The sequence below is a fragment of the Salvia miltiorrhiza genome, chromosome 3 (genome assembly GCF_028751815.1).
Source record: "Salvia miltiorrhiza cultivar Shanhuang (shh) chromosome 3, IMPLAD_Smil_shh, whole genome shotgun sequence".
NCBI lineage: Eukaryota > Viridiplantae > Streptophyta > Magnoliopsida > Lamiales > Lamiaceae > Salvia > Salvia miltiorrhiza.
Genome location: NC_080389.1, coordinates 39,124,283 through 39,147,662, shown reverse-complemented (window position 1 = coordinate 39,147,662; position 23,380 = coordinate 39,124,283). Strand labels below are relative to the sequence as shown.

Below are 23,380 nucleotides of genomic sequence, written 5' to 3'. Positions count from 1 at the left end.
GCTCTGCCTTCGCCGATCAGAAAACTATCTCTACAAAAATCCTCCACCGCAATCTTCCACAGCGATTTCTCCTCCCCCTCGGCAATTTCTTCTGCTGCAATCGTTGCTCGCTCGCCGCGAGTTCGATTCCACACCGGACGGCGCCAATTGTGAAGAATTGATCGCAGCAATAATAACACACAATTCAATTTTTCTATTCAAGCATAAAACGATAAAGAACACTTTCTTTTACGTGGTTCGATCTCGAAAGATCTACTCCACGGGAGGGTCAATCGGTGGTTATTTTATTTCCATGGAACTATATGTTTACAAGGAAGAACAGATTGAAGAAAGAAGCTACTGTAAAACCTAACTTTGAACTACAGAAATCTCACTTATTTTCCCTCTACACTACGCACTGCTCTCTCTCACACACAATCTGCATGACTTAGAATCCTCTGCTCGCTCAGCAGTTACCAGCTATTTTATACCATAGCTTGATGAATCTAGACCATACACCATCAACGGCTGAGATCGGCTCCTGCATCACATCCATATAACCATCTCAAATAAACTCCTTATTTGCAACTAAGGACCTCATCTTTTAGCTGAATAGATTTGCAGTCACCTCTCAACAAGAATAAATTTGTAGGAGCGTATTATTATGAGGACTAAATGCTTCTATTTATAGGAGATACAAAGCTAGGGTTAGGGTTTAGGGTTGAGTCATTTAATAGGAAAATATATATTTTATATATATTTACAACACCTTCGTCCATTTTCTGCGATAACAACAATGGAGTTTGATATATTAAACTTTATTTGTTTCAATTTTAGGGTTGAAGAAACCGAAACTCATACATTAAATAATAAAACTAATTTAAGAAATAAACAATTAAAAATAAATCATGAATATCTCCATAACTCTACCCAAAGAAAAAAAAATCGGTCAACCTTAAATACATTATACATCAAAGATGGTTACATTAAAAAACTAAATTACTTAAATAACCTTAAAGTAAAATTCGAACATACTTATTAGGATAAATATGGATCGTGAGATTATAAAAATCTAAGGGCTTACATTAATTCTCTATTCTCAAATCTCAATACTTATCATTCTCCATGGATTCACTCTCTCTCTCTCCATATATATATATATGAATGGACTACCATGAAAACACTTTTAAATGTATAAAACAAATCATGTTCATTAGATCATAGTAAAATAATGGCCCAGATCAAATTATATGGATCCGAAATTCGTAATTGTTTCCCTTGCAATTCATACGCTTTTCTTATTACGAATTGAAAGTACTTATGTTACGAATTATATTCTATGCACGAATCTGAAGTTCTTTTGCTACGAATTATGTTCTGATTAGGCAAATTTCAAGCTACAACATCAACCAAGATCTAATGAACATGATTTGTTTCTATTTTATACATTAAAAAGTGTTATTCTTTTAGCCCACCCCTATATATATATAGAGAGAGAAAGGTTCAACAGAGAATGCTAAATATTTAGAGAATAGAGAATTCGTGAAACAAAAACGAACAAATCTATAATTTTGATGAACAAATCAATGTAACGCATGAACAACATTTTGCCCTGGGTTCGAATCCTGATGGTGGCGAATGTTTCTCTATTTTTACTAAATACGTCTGTTCATTAGTTATGTTGATATGTTCGTAAAATGTATAGATTTGTTCATTCTCTCGTAATATATATATATATATATATATATATAGGGTAGGGATCCATGGAGAATTAGAGTATAGTATAGAATAGAGAAAATATATCCACCGTCCGATTAAGTGGATCGAACGGATACCTTTTATCCAGAAAACTATTAATTAAATCGAATAACATTTAAAATAAATCTTTTAAAATTCTGGAAGGGGTAAATGGGAATTTACCAAGAAGTTAAATATGGAAGATTCGATGGCTTCCGGAAATCTCTCCACTTCCTATTCGGAAAAAATCGAAGCGATTAGGGCTTAGGAATTCAAAACAAACCAATATTCTGCAGTTTTTACAAGAAGGTTGAAGAAAATCTAGATTTTGGGGTTCCGATACACTTTCTGTTTGAAAAAATCGGTGGAAATTAGGGCTTTGGGGGTCCGAATCGAAAAATTCTTCAGATTGTCGAAGAAGGCTGAAGAACGACGACATTTTCTGAGAAGGTTGAAGAACGACGATCAGCTGGTGTAGAAGGTAAGTCTGAGCCACTTTAATTTCACAATCTCATGGTTTATTCGAAATTAAAAATCACTAAAACATCATTTATCGAACCATTTTAACAAATCTGTAATTTTTTAGGATTTTACGGTTTCCCAGAAAAGATCTAGCCTAATTTTATAATGTTCGACCCAAAAAACATCGAAACAAGCATGGAATAGTATTATTCTAACTATAAATGAGTCGATCTGCTTTTTTGTGGTTCATTTACATGTTAAAGTACAAGAATATTGCTAACCCAGAACACCACCCACCCAAGTGCACGAAGATAAAATATTATGTTTCACTAATCATTTGACATGCCAGACACCTTATATCTTTTTCAGTTAGCATATACATGTTCAAAACGTGAACTGCTTTATTCAAACATATATATAGAAAATCAAATAAATACTATTGATGGTATAAAAATGTTTATGTTTGTACATTGCTTAAATGTTGTTCAAAATTTTAGTTTTTGTGTTCAAATACTTTTATGTACTTATTCAATTTCGATGTTGACCATTTTATGGTGTAACAATATTTATGTTTGTACCTAACTTATATGTTATTCGAAATTTTAACTCTTATGTTCAATTACTTTCATCTACTTATTCAATTTCGGTGTCGGCCAATTTAACTAGGGTTATTAATCTCTGAGATATTTGAATCCTTATAATATTCATAATCATGTATGTTCTATGTCATAAAACTAACTACAATTGTTGGTGCAATAGATGACGTTGGAGAAAGGAAAGCAAAAGTGTTTACAAGGTACGAAACAAATACAATATTGATTGTTTTAATTATATACAAAATTTACTCTAACAAATTAATCTATTTTCAAGATTATTTTGCAGTACGTTCATCACCAAGGAAAAAGGGGGAAAAAGGAGAGGGCTCGACTACAAATACTGATGATAGTATAACAATGCTTATGCTTTGTACCTAGCTTATATGTTATTCAAAAGTTTTAATGTCTATGTTCAATTACTTTCAATTACTTATTCAAATTCGGTGTTGACCAATTTATAAATTTTATACCAATCATTTCAACTAACAGACACCTTATATCTTTGTAAGTTAGCATATACCTATTCAAAACGTACATTGCTTTATTCAAAAATATAGAGAATCAAATAAAAACTGTTGATGGTATAAAAATGTTTATGTAAATTGTGCATATGCTTAAATGTTATTCAAGATTTTAATTCTTGTGTTCAATTACTTTTATGTACTTATTCAATTTAGATGTTAACCATTTGATGGTGTAAAAATGTTTATGTTTGTACCTAACTTATATGTTATTCAAAATTGTAATTCTTATATTCAATTACTTTCATCTACTTATTCTATTTCGATGTTGACCAATCTATATAATAAATACCTAAAATTTAACCTGGCAGACACCATGTATCTTCTTGAGTTAATATAGACATTATTCTAAACTAATAATGCTTCATTCAAACATATTTGAAATCATATTCAAACATATTTGACATTCTTGAAGGAAAAGCAACATAATTCAAACACGAAAAAATAATAAAAAAAAAAATATAAAATAAAAGGAAGAAGAAAAACAAGCATGGATTAAACACAGCCCTCACATAAATTTATTCAAATTTGAATAAACTTATACAAAGTTAAAAAAAACCTTATACGAATTTTATTCCCAAAGATTCAATGATATGATTACTAATTAAAAAAAGGAAAAAATGTCAATGTATGGAATAAAAGATACGCACTACATCAGATTCGAAAAAATAGAGATATGAAACTAATTTTCTATCTAAACTAGCACGCCCATCCGTGCTATGCACGGCGAATATCAAAATTAAACAACATGTTTAAATAAATGAGTATAAATATTAAATGGAATTAAAATATAAATAAATATAAAATATATTTTAAAAATAAAATAAACACATCAATTTCTCTAAATTATTTGATAATAAAATTAATATTACACATTATTATCATAGAGTATTACACGTCATAATAAATAAATAAATATTTTCATACATAAACATAAATAAAAAGTTGTAAAATTTAACTAAGAGATAGAAAATAAAACATTTTAAAGTTTACATAATTTATTCGTTTTAAATTAATTTTTTGATGATTTTATACCATATTAAATATTTTGCCACAAGCTTATGTATAATATGCATTTAAATATTTATGCATAAATTAAATTTGAGGATGTTAAGAAAATAATTAAATTATATAAAAAAAATAGAGAAAAGAAATAGTGGGAGAAGAAAGAGAAAAAAAAGAGGAAAAAGATGGAGAAAACTCCTCTTTTATATATTATATCCGTGCTATGCACGGCGAATATCAAAATTAAACAACATGTTTAAATAAATGAGTATAAATATTAAATGGAATTAAAATATAAATAAATATAAAATATATTTTAAAAATAAAATAAACACATCAATTTCTCTAAATTATTTGATAATAAAATTAATATTACACATTATTATCATAGAGTATTACACGTCATAATAAATAAATAAATATTTTCATACATAAACATAAATAAAAAGTTGTAAAATTTAACTAAGAGATAGAAAATAAAACATTTTAAAGTTTACATAATTTATTCGTTTTAAATTAATTTTTTGATGATTTTATACCATATTAAATATTTTGCCACAAGCTTATGTATAATATGCATTTAAATATTTATGCATAAATTAAATTTGAGGATGTTAAGAAAATAATTAAATTATATAAAAAAAATAGAGAAAAGAAATAGTGGGAGAAGAAAGAGAAAAAAAAGAGGAAAAAGATGGAGAAAACTCCTCTTTTATATATATTATATAGATGACGGTTACAATAAAAAACGAAATTACATGCTTAACCTTACAGCATTAAAATAGAGTTTAAAAACGGGATTAATATGAACCGCAAGATCAACTAAATCTAACGCATCATATCAATTCTCTATTCTTAAAAATAAATGCATTCTCTATGGATCCATTCTCTCTCTCTCTCTCTCTCTCTCTATATATATATATATATATATATATATAAGCATTCTCAATCTTTGACGGCGAATTCACTAACTTTACAAATCAGTGCAGTATTTTCAATTCTCATTTTAAATTGCGATTTTCAATACAATCAACTCATATATATATAAATGAGTTCAAATTAAAAAAAAAATTATCATGAACAAATACCTACAATTCATGAGTCCAAGACAAAGTTGAGGCACCAAAGACTTTTTTTTTCAAGATGTCATTGATTCAAAGTCCACTGATAGTGTGTGAGTTGTATTTTATTGGGATGTTGTGTTGTATTTATTTGAATATTTTATCTAGTTTATAATAGCATGAGTGTTATTTGATTTATCCAAATGTAATATACATGCATTGTGTATCTCTTAAAAAAATAAAAAAATAAATCCAATATATATATAACACATGAACAACAACATTAAGTGAATGAACTCACTATATCTCATCTATCTCTACGTGGTAGCTAGTTGCCACAAACACTATTAAAATTATGAATTAATAAAAACTAGCATTTGCACTTGCATAATGCATGAGACAAAAAAATCGTGACAACGCTCACTATATGTTTATACACACTAGTATGTGCCCGCTCGTGCGATGCACGACCATCATCGAAATTGAACGATAATTTAAATAAATAAATAAAAATGTTAAACATAATATATATATATATATATATATATATATAAGTAAATATAAACATAAATGATCTCAATAAAAAATAAATTATTCACAATATAATCTCAATAAAAATATCAATCTGAAAACATTCGAATTTTCAATTATTGAAATAGCAATTAATTGATTTAATTGATAATGTGTATAAATTTATAAATAAATAAATTATGAAATATCAAAAGCAAGTATAGATGATAATGAGTATCATTATGGATCATATAATATTCTAAGATGTACAAAACTATTTATTTACATATAGTATAACTGTAGTTTAATATAGTTTTCGAATGCATATTTATGAGGTCATTTTGTTTATGCTCAAATTTTAAAATAAAGTTACAATGTATACATTTTTTTTTTCAATTGGAAAGTGAAAAAATAAAGGGTTTAACATGAGATATGTGTCGTTCATTTTCCAAAATAAAATGTATACAATTTCAGTAAATTTAAATAAATGTGCTACTAAAAATTTAAACTCTTCAATTTACTTTTATTTTTTATTTTTAAAGAAAATCGATAATGGTTCTCTAATTACTGATTTTCCAATGAGTAATTTTGAAGCTTAAAAATTCGATTTTTAAGATATACTATATATTAGTTATTTATCTACAAAATTATATTAATATAAAGTTGACCTTTAAAAAAATATTTTTAAGCTAAAGATTTCTAAAATGAACAAATATAAGTTTCATCATTGTAATTGCATTAAACTGATATAATAAAAATATAAATAGTAAAATATAAAAAATACTGATCTATAGTAAAAACATAAAAAATAAAATAAAAAAATATGGAAAAAGGAATGAAAGAACCGTGAATTTTAAAAAATGAGAAATGAGAGAGGAGATGATAGAGGAGAGAAGAGAGAGGAGAGAGAAAAAAATAATTTGGTGACTTTAAGCTATAATAACTTATTGGTTCTAAATTTATTTTTTATAATTTTTACATCAAATTAAAGATATCGTCATTATCTTTAATTTAACATCCATATTGAATATTTTTTTATAAATTAAAGTTGATGAATTTAAAAGAAAATCAAATTGAATAAATATATTTGAATAGTGTTTTCTAAGAGTAATATATTTTGTTGAATTAGTGTGAACGTGTGAAATGAGTTAGTGGTGTTAATTATTTTTTTTAACCTTTATATTAAAAGTATTATCAAAATTATTAAGCATACCGTGCAATGTACGGGAAATGATTTTATATTTTTATATTTATATAAAATTGATTCCTACTCAATTATTATATTTATAAATATAATATCAAATTAATTATACTCGAATATATTTGAGCTAAATATTGAAAAATATACAAGAATAAAGAAAAATTCACAATAATAAAAATTGATATTATGAAAAGCCAAAAATGTAAGTAAAAAATTAGAAGTAAAAATAAAAAAGAATTGAAAAATTATTCAAATAAAAGATAAGTGAGGAGAGAGATTTTTTTTTAAAAAAATTAATCTTTAAATAAATATAACTTTTATATTTTAAATTAAATATTTACATAAAATATATAAAATTAAAGCTCTTATCATGATATTTAATTTGATATGAATATTAAATATTTTATAAATAGTCAAATTTCACAACTTTAGAAAGAAAGAAAATAAATAAATAATAAGAAGATAAAGAAAAGGGAAAAAAGAAAAGAAAAAAAAATATAGTTTATAAATAAACCTTAAATTTTATTATAACTAAAAAATTATCACTCAATTTTAAAATCAATTTCAAATAAAAATTTTAACTTTTTAAAGTATAGATTAAAGAAAGTAAATTAAAAATCAATTTTTTTGCTGCACAAATCTATTTGTTTTTTTTTTTTTGAGACGCATGCTTTCTTAAATTCATATGCAGTTTCTCAATGCATTGCACGTAAAAAAATGCAGTTTTTAGTGCATGCTCCATTTTTTTAGACGTGGGATTTGTAAGTTGTAATTTAATTTAAGTTAGTTTAATCCATTTTTTGTGTATATATAATATGACATTATTTTTTGAAGGAATCACAAAATCGCCATTCAAATCAATTTCAAATTGATTTGAAATCAATTTCAAATTGAAAACTGCTGTTTTAATATAGTATAGATTACTATTACTATATGTTGTGTATTGTGTGTGTGAAGATCAAATAAAATATAGACATGAATCCCAATCATAAAAATATGATATCGTACATTAGAAAGGCATGTCACACCCAAACACCAACACCCTCATTATCACCAAACATTATTCAATCAACCAATCCAATTCAAAAACCTCCATAAATATTCCCAAATTTCCGCCATTTTTCGATGATCAATTCATCATCCCTAAAAAAAGTGAATAAAAACAAAGGAAAAAGAAAACCCCAAAACCCCCCAACAAAATCATCACTGTGAAAGTTCAGCTTCAATCCCTACTGATTGACTTATATATATCGATAATTGAAGTTGCTTGTTGTTTCCGATGGCACAGCCGATGAGGAGGTACTACGCCGTCGGCGATTATGTGGTGGGGAAGCAGATTGGGGCAGGCTCCTTCTCGACTGTGTGGCACGCGCGCCACCGCGTCCACGGCACGGAGGTGGCGATCAAGGAGATCGCCACCGCCCGGTTAAATTCGAAGCTGCAGGAGAGTCTCAAGTCGGAGATTTTCATCCTGAAGAGGATCAATCACCCGCATATTATCCGATTGCACGATATGATCGAGGTGCGGTACTTTGATTACTGTATTGTTCTTGTTTGCTTTTTGTTGAAATTGTGCTTGGGAGTGTGGGAAAGTTGGTAGCTTGTCATGAATTGTGATTGTTTGATTGTTTTCGTTTTGTTGGGGATGATGATATGTTGAGTTTGTGTGTCCGATTTTACGTATGTTAGATATCGGCTTACGAAATAAAAATTGTATGTATGTCTACTTTTATGGTATAATTGGGAGTTTGGATATTGTATGAAGTATATTTGGATATAATGTGGTTAAGTTGTTGGCTTCTCTTCGCCTGTTGCTTGTATTATTGTGTTGAATGGGTAGCTTGATGCTTCTGGAAGGCAGTAAAAAATGAGGACTAGAATAGCAAAAAATGAGAGAATTTAATGGGAACATCTAATGCGATATTGTAATTGCCAATCACAGCTAAAATGGAAAAAAATGCTTTCAGGGGTTAAGGCAGCTGCTGCTATTGTGGGTTGTAGTGTTTAATCTTCCATCCTTCCAGTTTCCCAGTGTAAACATTTTCTCGTGACTATTTAAGGTTGTCTAATTGTGTGATTTCAGTAACAGCTGAACAACAAATGAATTGTTTTCTCTTGCACGGGATGGAAAGAAACCGTCGTTGCGTGTTATCTTTATTGAATTCTTTTGAAGGAAAAGTGATGGTTGATGTGATCCTGGAAACATTATCTTTTTCCACAGATTTAGCTAATATATCGTATGGCTGTAGGAACCTGGGAAGATCTACATTGTTTTAGAGTACTGCAAAGGGGGCGATCTTTCAATGTATATTCAACAACGGCAAGGAAAGGTGTCTGAAGCAACTGCTAAGCACTTTATGCAGCAACTAGGTTTCACGCTTTTTCTTCTTTCCTCTTTTACGTGTCTTCTCTTCTTCATCTCTAGTTGTCTTTGTTTCTCTTATAGAATAATTCATCGAGTTATATGTCATTCTTTTGCAGCGGAGGGTCTGAAAGTTCTTCGTGAAAACAATCTTATACACCGGGACTTGAAGCCCCAGGTTTGCATAAAAGCTACCCTTATCTTCATGCTTTTTCTAGCTTGTTGGTTTTCATAGTTGTTCTTTTACGATTTTTCTTCTTGCTTCTCTTTCCATACCTCTCCCAAATTGTTTCAACTTTCCAATAGTACATTAGCCCATTAATTATTCTTGATCAATAGAAATTGTTACATTAGAGAATTAAAATAGATTGTTATAATAGACACAAGTGAATTTTAATGTTCAATGTGATAACATGCAGTCATTACCTCTCCCTTAATGTCAAAATCAAGTGTGTTCTCGCTATTTCATGATGTCCATCGCAAAATGGTGTTTTGTTATTGATATATTCCATTTATATGTATCTCATTGCTGAAACAGAATTTACTCCTTTCCACCAATGCTGATAATAGCATCCTGAAGATTGCTGATTTCGGGTTTGCAAGGTATAGCTCTACCTTCTGTTATACAATTGCTTTTGAGTTCATTAGCTGCACCTTGGATCTGGTCTAGGTAGGGCTAGTGCGTGTAAGTACGATCTTTCTATCTCGTACCTATATGTGCCTGTATGATTGGTTTCTCATTTTGCCATTTGGACCTGACAATGTCAGTCTGAAGGCAAAGGTCCGTTGGTGGTGCTGATTTTCTGCGCCTCAATTACTCAGGAAACATGACTAGTCTCTTTTGCTTTGATGAAGAAATTCGTAGACTAACTGTTGGGCTTAACTAAAATCTTGATTATTAATTTACGTTGATTGAGCCTGAAACACATTGCCTTGATTTTCTCAAGCTCTAGTACCTTAACACTGAGTATTGCATTATAGTTAATGTGTCATTGCTATGATTTTGAATTTGATGTTCTTTATGTTACTCCATTCTAACTAGGTATTTTAGTAATATATTAACATTTAGTATTTACTTTGGAAGCTACATGTATTCACACAACAATTTATGATGGCTTCTCCCATTCTCTGTAGTTTGACATGCTTAAAGCATATTTTTCTTGCTTATTTGTTAGTTGTTACTAGTGGATTCAACATACTCTATTAGTTAAGGATATAATTTCTTTTCTGGTAAGGGATTAAGCATATATAATGTTGTGGAATAGGAAAGGTAAAAATTAAATCAAAGATGGGTGGGAAAAAGGTTCTAGATTATAAAAATATTCCGTGGCATTTGCTAAGATAGTCACAATCGTATGTAAAGATTGATACACGTAGTTCTAAAATTCCCTATACTTAATGCGTTACACAGATCTTTACAGCCGAGAGGCCTTGCAGAAACTCTGTGTGGCTCGCCACTTTACATGGCTCCAGAAATAATGCAACTTCAGAAGTATGATGCTAAGGTGAGATTCACTTATCATTTACTCTGAAACAGCTTTCCCCATATGATTCCTATGTTGATTTTGGACTTGTAATACAGGCAGATCTATGGAGCGTCGGTGCCATTCTTTTCCAACTTGTCACAGGGAAAACCCCATTCACGGGATGTAATCAGATACAGGTGTCTTCATCTTATCTCTTCAAGGATGTTTTTTCTTTTCTTTGCTGAAGCTAGTTTTGCTAACCAAAAAGAACCTATTTGACTACTAAACCAATACAATGATTCATTTTGCAGCTGCTACAGAACATCATAAAGTCAAACGATTTGCAATTTCCACCAGAGGCCAAGAATTTGAACCCACACTGCATAGATTTGTGTACGAAACTGCTTCGGCGTAATCCAGGTAATCATCATGTTTTGTACTCCAATATGCTAAACATGCTAGGCTCTTTCACATTTTTAGCTTTTACCTGAAAATTTTCTTTGTTAGCTGATTTCAGATTTCAGAATCTCAATTCTTCCATGATTAGTCTGATATGAATGACGAATGATATATTCATAACCTTGTGTGGTTTGCATTGGACATTAGCTTATCTAATGTTGGGGTTTTATAGTTCCTTTTTACTCCCTTTTATTCACAAATCTGACTGGTTAATGAGTTCCTTGACAGTTGAGCGTTTGACATTTGAAGAATTTTTCAACCATCCGTATCTCTCTAACAGGCAGTCAATTGATTCCTTCAGGTAAGTGCTGCCAGAAGTTTACAATATCTTGAGAATACAAGCTTTATAGGTCTGAAAAGGGGCACTTCTTTGTTGTACTCAGTACTAGGCAATCACGGAGAGACTTAGATGATTTTCCTCTTTCTGGGAGGAATACAGAAGAAAGTTCTCAAGAAGATTGCTTACCATTCAGTCTAGATGATGATTCCAGTGTGCCTGTTGGCAGTCCATCTCCTAAGAGGTCAACCATGAGATCCATGTATGGATTTTCTCTTGATTCAAAATTTGAGCAGAGGGATTATTTAAATCTGGCGAACAGAACAGGTTCTTCCAAGAACAATAGTAGCCCACGCAAAACAAAAATTACAGGATCCAATCTTGGCAGTCGTCAACTTTCAGAAGGAAACTTGAAAGAATCACTTAAAAGGAATGAACTTGGAACACTTGAAAGTCATCAGAAAGGTGTGTATTTGTCAAATTGCTTCCTTTTCTCAGTATATAGAGCATCTGCTGCTGATCTTTTGCTTGGGTATTATTTTTCTTTGCCCCAAATTTGCAGTTATGGATTCACTGGAGTCAATCGACCAGGATTATGTGATTGTGTCAGGTCCTCCGCTAGACTTATCTTCTTCAGGAGGACGTGCTTCTAAGCAAGGACATTTCCCCTCTAAAACTGGCGATCTGCCTCTTGCTTCTGGAAAAATGAACAAAACAAGTTGTCCAATGTCAATTAGAGGTGGAGCAACTTGTAGTGTTGATGACACTGGGAATTTAGGAAGTAACATCTCCACTCCTAGGACTTCACAAGGATCAATGGACATGGAACAGCCATCAAGTGACTGCATGACACGAATCAAGTCATTGCAGTGCTGTGCGTCTTCAATAACTGAATTAGTGACCGAAAAGGTAACTTGCAGCATTTTGCTATGACAGATATTACTAAGGAAACCTGCTGATGGTTGCCTTGATAACCTTGGCTTGTGATTCTTGTTTGTGTTCCGCCCGCCCCTCTACTGGATTTGTGATTATAAATCATTGCATTTCATTTTAGGAAATGACGTTCACCTTTGAAGATGTATAGGTATCATTCATCAATACATTTTTTATAATAGCTCTGAATGATGTAAGAGAATTGGCTGTTTATATGTGACATGATATTTATCACGAGACAGAATAAGAAAATGGGAGAAAAATTGGTGGTTGATTGGGAAAAATGGGGTATTGAGAAAATGAATGGGGTGGTTTTGTACTCACAGAATTATATATTCAATCTGAAAATGGTCTATGATGTTATTTATATTGTCCTAAGATTTTATTTTTATTTTTTTATTTTTACTATATACATATATATATATATATACATATATATATATATATATATATATATATATATATATATATATACATAACATTTAATTCTAACAGTACTAAAACATAGCCTGAATCTGGTCCACACCCTCATGAATTTGGAGAATTTCCCATTCATATCTTCTTTGACGTCGTCTTAGCTTACAATCATGGTGTCGCTTTTTTCTTTTTGGTCTAGTGGTAGAGTGGTTAATGCCTAAGGCCAAAGGGATCTTTTCACGTGATCTTTAAATTTATTTGTTCATTTTATCAAAAAAATAAAATAAAATTATCATGGTGTCACTTGATGTTAATTGTTGTAATTTACTAGGCCGACGGGGGAAAGCAACTTGAGGCATTTTCTATCCAGCTTGTAATTCTTGCTATATGGAAGCAAGCACTGGATATTTGTCACACTTATGCCGCATCAGCTACTGAAGGAAGTTCGTCCCAAGATGCTACAAGATTGAGAGAAGTCCCTAACATTCGACATAGTCCGGATGCCCAAGAATGTCTTGATGTTGCTAACAATCTAGAGCTTCACGATATCTCTTCACTGATTGAGAGAGCATTTCTTCATGAAGTTGGGAATGCCGAAGAGCTTGCTAAAGTGATAGAGCCTGGTATGGTTTGTTTAATTGTCTTTGAGAACCTACAATCTTGTTTATCCTTTTTCTCAATATGATTTGGGCTTAAGGAACTCCATTTGTCCGGGATTTATTTAATCTCACTTAGGCAAGCTTCTTCATTTCAGGAAATATGGAGATGCCAGATGCTATGGAGCTCATATATCAGTCTGCCCTTGCATTAGGCAGACGAGGAGCAGTAAGTACTCGTTAATTCATTAATATTGTTGCGTCGTTCAAGTATTTTTTATTTGATATATATATGTATATATATATATATTATTGATGCATCGTTCAAGTTTCATAAGAAAATTGCTACTTTTCCTAAATCAGAACATGCTGTCATAAATCAATCCAACTTCTGGTTTGGCTTATTTAAATGAGAGTTTAACTAACCGCATGCTGCAAAATTGACACTATTTCTTGTTCTGGCTTACCACGGTATAAAACTCATTTATACATACGTTCTTTCTGCTACTACAGCTCTATCCTAGGCCTAAATCAAGAATTAGTGTTGAAAAGCATCAATTAAATGGATTTGGTTTTACGATGCTCTGTTTCTAGGTTGACGAATACATGGGTGACATAGGAAACGCCGTGGTTTCCTATTCCAAGGCGGCTCGTCTGCTACAGTTTCTACTTGTTGAAGCACCTTGTCTCATCCTGAATCCTCCATTTTCCCTCACGAGCTCAGATAGGTACCGTATCAAGAATTACATCGACGTTCTCAATAACAGGCAAAGCATCTCACAGTCTCAGAGAATGGCTCTCTTCAAGGCTTCTGACGATGGTCGGCCCTGCCCTTCATGACAACTGGTAAATCACACACGTTTTCTTCCATGTTATGTACATATATATATATATATATCTTTATCTACGAAAAACGAGTTTTATTAATTTGAACCCAAAAAAAGGAAAAAAAAGGAAAAAAAGAAAAAGAAAGAAAGAAGTTGAAGTTGAATTGCCTCTCCCTGTGATTAATGCGTTTATAGGTGAGGTCTTGTATGATAAATTGCTCTCTCAAATTGAATGATACGTTTATGCATTTGAATTGCCTCTCCCTGTGATTAATGCGTTTAATTGAATGATGAATTATATACTTTTTTAATATCTGTTTATTATGTTTCTTTTCTTCCTTTTACTTTTGGCTTCGTGGAGAGCGGGGCCCAACATACTATTTGCATTTGAATTTAATTTTAATTTTCTATTTTGAGTTTGATTTGTTTATCGATACGATTGGAGCTTTAATTAATACAACCAAATCCAGAGCTCATAAAAATATGAGATTTTGAGCAGTAATTATTTCAAAATATAACACTCTTCACTGTTGTATAAGGAGAGATTCAAGTAATAACTACTCCCTTCGTCCACAATTTAAAGCTCCATTTTGGTGTGGAAACGGAGACTAAAAAAACTGAAAAAGATGACGTGGATAAAATATAAGGGTAGTTGACTAAAGTGATAAATATAATTGACTAAAGTGATAAAGGTGTTGTGAGTGGGTCCACTAATAATAAAGCGTAGTAAATATAGAATATAAAAATGATAAAGTGATAAAGGTGTTGTGAGTGGGTCCACTAATAATAAAGCGTAGTAAATATAGAATATAAAAATGATAAATGTGTTTTAAGGTGGCAAATGATAGTAAATATAGAAAAAAAAAGAGTAAGAAAGTACAAAAAGCATGATAGAGTTTTAATTTGTGGGCAAAAAATTAAGAGCAAGTAGAGTTTTAAATTGTGGACGGAGGTAGTATTAAATAAAATAAAAACGGAGATCATTTTTAACATTTCGATCATTAAGATCCATATATGATGAGCGCATTATCTTGATGAATAAATGCAGTACTTGGATTTGAATTTTAAAGGGAGCAAATTTTTTATTTTTTTGGAATACAATAAATTTAATAGTGGATGTATTAATTTTTACAGCAAATGTAGTAATTTTAATGATTCTTACATTCTTACAAAAATTATAATTCTCATTATAATCTCACCCTTGTTATATACTCCATATATATATACTCCCTCCGTCCACCAAATATAGTCTTAAAGGTGGACGACCCAAATTTTAATAAAAATTATTATTGTATTGTGAGTGAAGAAAGTGTCACATCTAAATAGTAGTGTTTATAATGATAATTAATTGTATTGTGAATGGAGAATAGGGCCCACCATGTGATAGATAGTTTTCAAAAATGGAAATGGACTAATTTTTGTGGGCGGATGGAGTATATAGGAAATGGATCATATAGAATCTATTTCTAGGGATGTCAAAAAAGCCTGAAACCGACGGCTCGACCCGAATAGACCGATAAAAAAAGTGGGTTAGGGCTGAAATTTTTTAGCCCGAATGGCCCGAACCGAAAATAGCCCGAGCCCGATAGGGTTGGCCCGATTAACCGAACATATTCTTAATAATTGATTTTTAAACTTTAATACTTTACTTTTTAATTCGATAATAACACTTTGAAGCTTGTAGAATATGTTTTGATTTTTTGCAACGGTTAATAACAAACATCTATGATATAAAAGTAAAAGAAAGATAGTCATTTATGTTAAATCTATATACATTTTTTTTGTCAGAAATGAAATTAAAGTTAGATATTATGTAAACTTATGTTAAAATAACACTATTTTTTGTATCTAAAATAAAGTGAAATGTCTTGATTTAAAAAATACGACATAATTTTATGAAACAATGGTGTCAAATGACCACATTGAACATGCAAACACAATATTTGGCCACTAATTGAAAAAACACAAATTATGACCATTAATTAGGCAATATGCCTAATATACCCCTAATTGGGCGGACTGGGTAGGGTCAGGAGTGCGGGTCGCGTGCCGGGTAGGATCAGGCACGCGGGCCGGGTTAGGCACTTATGGCACTATTAGTGCCATAAGTGCCAACGAAATTTTTTTTTACTCCCCCTGCCCTGTCTACCCCCCCAGACCCCCGACCCCACCCACCCCCAAGTCAAAAGGAACTTTTTAAACACTTCCCCAAGGGTTTAGATATTCCATTTAGGGTTTAGATTATCCATTTAGGGTTTAAATGTTCAATTTAAGGTTTAGATGATGCTGTTGTTTCTATATTTGTTCTGCATGTTTGGCACTTATGGCACTAATAATGTCATAAGTGCTAAAAAGACAATTTTATTTTATTTTATTTTGGATTTTCGTTGGCATTTATGGCACTATTAGTGCCATAAAATAAAATAACAAAAGTAAAATTTAATTTATTTTTATCTAGGGGGAGTAATTTTTTTTTTTGTTTTTGGCTTGGGGGTGGGTGGGGTCGGGGGTCTGGGGGGTAGACAGGGCAGGGGGAGTTAAAAAAAAATTTCGTTGGCACTTATGGCACTATTAGTGCCATAAGTGCCTAACCCGACCCGCGTGCCTGATCCTACCCGGCACGCGACCCGCGCTCCTGACCCTACCCAGTCCACCCAATTAAGGGCAAAAACGTCCCAAAGCTATAAAAATGGCCAAAATTTATGTTTTTTCAATGAGTGGCCATAATTTGTGTTTTATGATCCATTTTGGCTATTCCAAAATTTTACTCTAATTTTATTACAAGAATATGATTATCTATACAAAAAATAAACATATAAAAAATCGTAAAACTTGCGGCCCGAACGGGCTAGCTCGAAACTGAGTGAGTTAGGGTTAGGGTCGAAAATTTTTAGCCCGAAAAATAAAAAAACCGACTAGCCCGAATCGAAAATAACCCGAAACCGAATGGGCTGACCCGAAACCGAGTGGGCTGACCCGATCGACATCCCTATCTATTTCCTTAGGTAGTATATAAATTCAAATTTGGAACACACAATGTGTGTATGTGACCCTCTAGGAGCGTGACATGTGGCATATTATTTCAAAGGGTTTTCGAAGCAAAATACACAGGGGGTAAAATAGGAATAAAATTTTTGAAAATAAAAAAAAAATAAAAAATATTTTTGTCAAAAATTCATTTTTTTTGGCACGGTCGTTGTCAAAATTATGCATATGATACAATTGAACACAAATGTGCATAACGTTGGATAGAAATATGTATGATAAATATCAATATACGACCCTTCTGATGTCTCTCGTTGCTGCTCGTCGCTGCCATAGTTATGTATATAGTTGAATACAAATATGAATAAAGGTAAACACAAATATGCATAACGTTTGATAGAAATATTGTACAACAAACAATGCATATTATAAAATTGAATCACGCATATGCTAATGAACCCTTCATATTGTGTTAATGAATCATGCATGTTGTAGGATTCATTGACACAAGATGAATGGTTCAGGTTTATAATATGCATCGTTCTATTGTGCAATATGCATGGTTCATTAACTTATGCAACAGTGCATTGGTGTGTAAAATTACTGCATTAACTGTATTCGAAAAAAAAAAATTGGTCCCTCCAAGATTCGAACCCAAGTGATACCTTCATTCATCAAGATGATGCATTCACCGTAGATTTTTTATTATCCAAGAGTTGAGAATGGTTCTTCGTTCTCATTTAAACCTCTCCCAATATATATATATATATATATGGTGTGGTTCTAGAGAGAACTACATTATTTGTGAGAACGTGAGAACCATCAAATCCAATGCATCTACTGTAAAAATTCATGCATTCGCTGTTAAAATTAATGCACTCAAAAAAATAAAAAAAATTGCTCCCTTCAGGATTTGAACTCAGGATCTGCATTCATCCAACAAGATGATACATCCACCGTAGATCTTGATGATCGAATGGCTGAAAATGGTTCTCCGTTCTTCTTTTATTTAATGGTTCTTTCTTGAACCTCTCCCTGTATATATATATATATATATATATATATATATATATATATAGGGGAGGGCTAGAATAAAAACACTCTTAAGTGTATAAAATATAAATGATTTTCAGCCCTTAGATAATCAAGATCTACGGTTGATTCGTAACCCTGTTGGATGAATTCGTGGTCCTGAGTTCGAATCCCAAAGGTAACAAAAATTTATTTTTCGCAATTCGTAACTCTGTTGGATAAATTCATACGTGTTCTAGATAAAATTCGTACATTAAGAAACGTTTATATTTTATACACTTAAGAGTGTTTTTATTCTAGCCCACCCATATATATATATATATATATATATATATATATATATATATATATAAGGAAGAGTTCAATGGAGACCACTAAATATTCAAATAACAGAGACCAAATCTCAGCCGTTGATTTTATCTAATCTAACAGTCACCATTTATTCACGCCATGTTCAACGAATTTTTTTTGGTGAACATATATAGGTCGAATCCCACAACCCCCAAAAAAGCAACATTTATTCACATCATGTTCAACGGATTTGATGAACGTTCGTCAAATCCGTTGAACATATCAATAATTTCGTTGAACGTTCATCAAATCCGTTGAACATGGCGAGAATAAATTCTGATTTTTTGGGGGTTGTGGGATTCGACCCTGTATATGTTCAACATAAAAATCCGTTGAACATGGCGTGAATAAATGCTGACCGTTAGATTAGATAAGATCAATGGCTAAGATTTGTTAGGAAGAGGTTAAAAAAAGAACCACTAAATAAAAGAACAACGGAGAATCATTTTCAATCATTCGATCATCAAGATCTACGGTGGATGCCTCATCTTGTTGGATGAATGCAGATCCTGGGTTCGAATCCTGAAGGAGCAATATTTTTTTTAATGCATTAATTTTAATAGCGAATGTATTAATTTTTATAGTGGATGCATTAGATTTGATGGTTCTCATGTTCTCACAAATAATGTAGTTCTCTCGAGAACCGCACCCTATATATATATATATATATATATATATATATATATGTTGGGGTCCCGGAGGGTTGACTGAACAGGTGTATAGTGGGGGAGGGGGGAGAATACACCTGTAGGCAATTTTTGCGGCGTAAAACAAACTAACCAAATTTCAGTTAGAAAGATGGTCGAAGACTGATACTGAAGTGTATTCAGTAAAATGACATCAGTTAAGCACTGTGCTTAACTGATATCCACTTAAGGCTTCAGCCTAAAGTTTGTAAGACAGAGTAGAGTTATTGATCTCACTGACTATCAGTTAAATGGTTGGTAAGACTTATAACTCGGCAGCGAAAAATTAAACTAAACGCCAATAGCCATTTGAAAAGGTTTGTCACTAATAAAATCCTTAATAAAATCCTTAGTTATACTTTTCAGTTAATCCAGTTTAGTAGAAAACAGATTTAGCGCAGGTAGGGAAAAACTGAAAGCATATAAAGAACACAAGAATTTTTACGTGGTTCGAAAGCAACGTTCCTAATCCACGGCCAGATGATTAGTCTGACAAATACTCTGGCTAATGCTTAAAGGTGCACAACAAACCCACCAACACCCTGGGTTGGATTTCTCGCTCACTCTTAACACGGTTAGACACATTCGTGCCCTATTAGCGCTTGGCTAAGATCTCTGGAGTCAGAACCCTGGTCTGAACTTCCTATTGGCTTGCGGGTGCCAAGGAACCTACTCAAACACTCTTTTCGCTAAGTTGAAAAGGGGATTAAAACTCTTCCAACTAAGACTACTAAGAACAGGCTCTCAAGTAATCCATTCTAGGCTTAAAATAAAACAGAGGTTGCCTTGATTTCTAAAGAGAGTTTATATAATCAACTTGACTGATTTTACAATGGTTGAGTACTCTCTTCTTCGATTCAAGGTTATATCTAAGAAAGGGCTGGCTTGTTATTTTGACAGAACTTCAGCGTATGTCTTGAATCGGTGAAGATTGCAGGCGTTCCTCAAACTCTATTTATAGGCGAAGTCTTGAATAGATCCAGTGGAGAGATGGTCTTCAGGATTTCTACCGTTATGAGAGAATGTCACTTCTTGGGCTGAGGTGACAATCTTCAAATACTCTTTGTAGCAAATATTTGAATTGTGCGGACATCCCAACGTATACTATGAGCTGTTTCAAAGTTCCAATGGCGGTTTGTGCGGACATTGAGCGGGCGTGTTCAAATTTCTGGTAGGGAGAAACAGATTTTGGAAAGCAAATGCATTGGGCGTCATGGGAGAAATTATGTTTGAAAAAATCTAAAGGGGGCTTGGGCTTCCGAAGATTAGGTGTTTTTAATCAATCTTTGTTAGCAAAGCAAGATTGGCGGCTGTTAAAGTTTCCTAACTCGCTGGTGGCGAGAGTTTTGAGAGGGCGGTATTATAAGGATGGGGATTTTCTTAATGCGCAACCTTCGTCCAACGCTTCGTATTCTTGGAGATCTATTACTTGGGGGCGTGATTTATTCAACGGTGGCTTGCGGTGGTGTGTTGGAAATGGGAATTCCATCAAAGCTTTTCACGATCCTTGGATTCCTGTGGCGGGCAGTGGGATTGCTGCATGTTCGGATGGGGCTTAGAATGATATTTTGGTTAAGGATTTCATGGTTGGCAGCTCGTGGGATAAAACTAAACTTGAGGCTGCTTTTCTCCCTTTCGAAGCGCGCGCTATTAAAACAATTCCACTATCGAGACTAGGGATGGCTGATGATTGGTTTTGGATCCACGACGAGAAGGGACGATTCTCGGTTAATTCGAGATACCTTTTTGCCACTGATTTTTACTCTCCGCATCCAGCGACTACGTCAGAGGAGCAAAAGAGTTGGTGCAGCCTGATTTGGTCAACTAACATACCTCCTAAAGTTAAGATTTTTATTTGGAGAGCTACTAAAAATCTTATTGCTACTGATTCCAACTTAGCTCGTCATCATATCCCTACCACTGAGGTGTGTTCTTGGTGTAATCGAGATTGGGGGTCGACGGTTCACTGTCTCTTGTTTTGTGAGAGGGTGATAGATTCGTGGAAGAAGTCACCATGGTGGTCTCTCCTTAAGAAGTGCAAGGGCTTGCCGCTAGAAGAGATTTGCAGACTGTTCTTTGAAACCTTTAACATTGCAACTTTCGAGCCCTTTTGTGTGGGACTTTGGAGTACTTGGCGTTGGTTGTGTGCTGCCAAGCATGGGACAGCTTCTTCTCCTTGTTTTGATGATCTGTCCAGGGGAGAACATTACCTGGAGGCGTTCCAGAAAGCCAAGCTGCAGATTAATGGCAGTCACCGGTTGCTGCCGAGGGAGGGAGACGGTCGTTGGATTCCTCCTCGCCGCGGTCTTCTTCGCCTAGATGTTGACTTCTCCTTCCACGATGTTAATGGAGCTGCTGGTGTTGGGTTCCTGGTGCGCGATTGGACAGGCTCGTTGATTGCTGCAGCGGCGCATCGTGTAGGGAGAACTGAGACCATTTTGATAGGGGAGCTACAGGCCATGCTGCTGGGTATTGGCTTTTGCCTTGAACAAGATCTTGGTCCGATTGTGCTTTATTCTGATTCTATGTTGGCTATTGACGTGGTCCATGAAGACTATAAGGGTATGGATTCTTTAAGTGATGAGTTGTTTGAGGCTTTTGTGGCTGCTAAAGATAGGATTGTTGTGGATTTTCGGCATGTTCGCCGTGAGGCGAATAGAGCCGCTTATAGTCTAGCGAATTTCGCTGCTTGGTCTGATGGTGTAATGATCTGGAAGCAAGGTTTCCCCGCCTGGCTTACAGATATTGTTCATCGTGATTTGAAATAAGACTTTTCCGTGGTTTTCTCTTCAAAAAAAAAATATTTGAATTGTCTTGTCCTTGGAGTATGGTGCTTCTGCATCTTTACACGTAAAGGGAAGTTCTGGTACTTGCAAGGACGATCTTCAAATCCTCGGCATTTAATGCTATTGCAGAAGTATTTAATGCGGTGTGTGATATGAACCTCGCCCGTAAGGGTCTGAATCTCGCCGGTCCGTTCAACAACACGCTATGCGGAAGAATTGATAAACGAAAGGTAAATAAAAGGAACGATAAAAAGATGGAATATCCCAAAATATCTGAATCTAACCCACGAAATGATCTAGGCGAATGAATCCCTAAACCCTAACGTCTAGTTGATGCAGCCACTCGGGGACGATAAATGACACCCGACGAGGGTTGGATGAACTCTCCGTCACGTCGATAAATTGAATTTGCCTTTGGCAAAAATCAAGAAGAACTCGAAGTTCTCAAGAGAGGTTAACTCACAAATTAGATTGATAAAAGATAGGTTGAAATTTGTTCAACATGTATCAGCCTTATATATAGGCAAAACCAAACCCTAATCTAACGAAGGAAACAAACGTAAAACAAGGAAACTTAAAACCCTAAAACTTAAAGAAAACTTGTTCGGCGAGGTTTGCTCAACTCTGGCGAGAACGCCAGCTCTGGAAACATCAGCCCTGGAATTTAGCCTACTCTATTCTGGACGCCAGCTCTGCTCTGGACTTCAGTCAGCTCCGGACTTTGGTCTACTCTGGACTTTAGTCAGCTCGGGAACTTAGCTCTGCTCTGGAAGCTGGTTCTGCTCTGCTCTGCTCTGGAGATCCGCTCCGCTCTGGAAGTCCACTCTGCTCTGGACGCCCGCTCTGCTCTGGACCGTTTGCTCTGCTCTGGCATCCTGGAAGTTTGCTCTGCTCTGGAATTCTTCTCTGCTCTGCTCTGCATTCCATTCTGCTCTGCTCTGGCAATCTGTTCTGCTCTGCTCTGGCAGAACGACTTCTGCTCTAGCGAGCTTGGCTCTGTCCTGGCGCTAGGGCTGTCAAACCTTGCGGGCCGGGCTGAGCCGGCCCAACCCAGCGGGCCTAGGAAATTTTTAGGCCGGCCCAAAATTTCAGTGGGCCTCAAACAACGAAGCCCAGCCCGGCCCTATACAG

At 33.6% G+C, this 23,380-nt stretch overlaps 1 protein-coding gene and 1 long non-coding RNA gene across 2 annotated transcripts; both read left to right on the top strand.

The window, feature by feature from the left end:
- The first annotated feature begins 1,758 nt into the window (after positions 1-1,758).
- Positions 1,759-3,260, top strand: LOC131016630 (uncharacterized). Its single transcript, XR_009099144.1, has 3 exons — positions 1,759-2,197; positions 2,938-2,974; positions 3,061-3,260. It is a non-coding gene; the product is annotated as an uncharacterized LOC131016630 (long non-coding RNA).
- A 4,750-nt stretch (positions 3,261-8,010) lies between these two features.
- LOC131016616 (serine/threonine-protein kinase ATG1c-like) lies at positions 8,011-14,720 on the top strand. The gene is made up of 13 exons (XM_057945321.1): positions 8,011-8,594; positions 9,322-9,442; positions 9,554-9,612; positions 9,973-10,037; positions 10,846-10,939; positions 11,017-11,097; positions 11,212-11,320; positions 11,588-11,660; positions 11,743-12,101; positions 12,199-12,545; positions 13,318-13,609; positions 13,741-13,811; positions 14,177-14,720. The coding sequence occupies exons 1-13, from the start codon at positions 8,352-8,354 to the stop codon at positions 14,420-14,422; spliced, it is 2,160 nt and encodes a 719-aa protein (XP_057801304.1). The 5' UTR covers positions 8,011-8,351; the 3' UTR covers positions 14,423-14,720.
- The last annotated feature ends 8,660 nt before the right edge of the window (positions 14,721-23,380 follow it).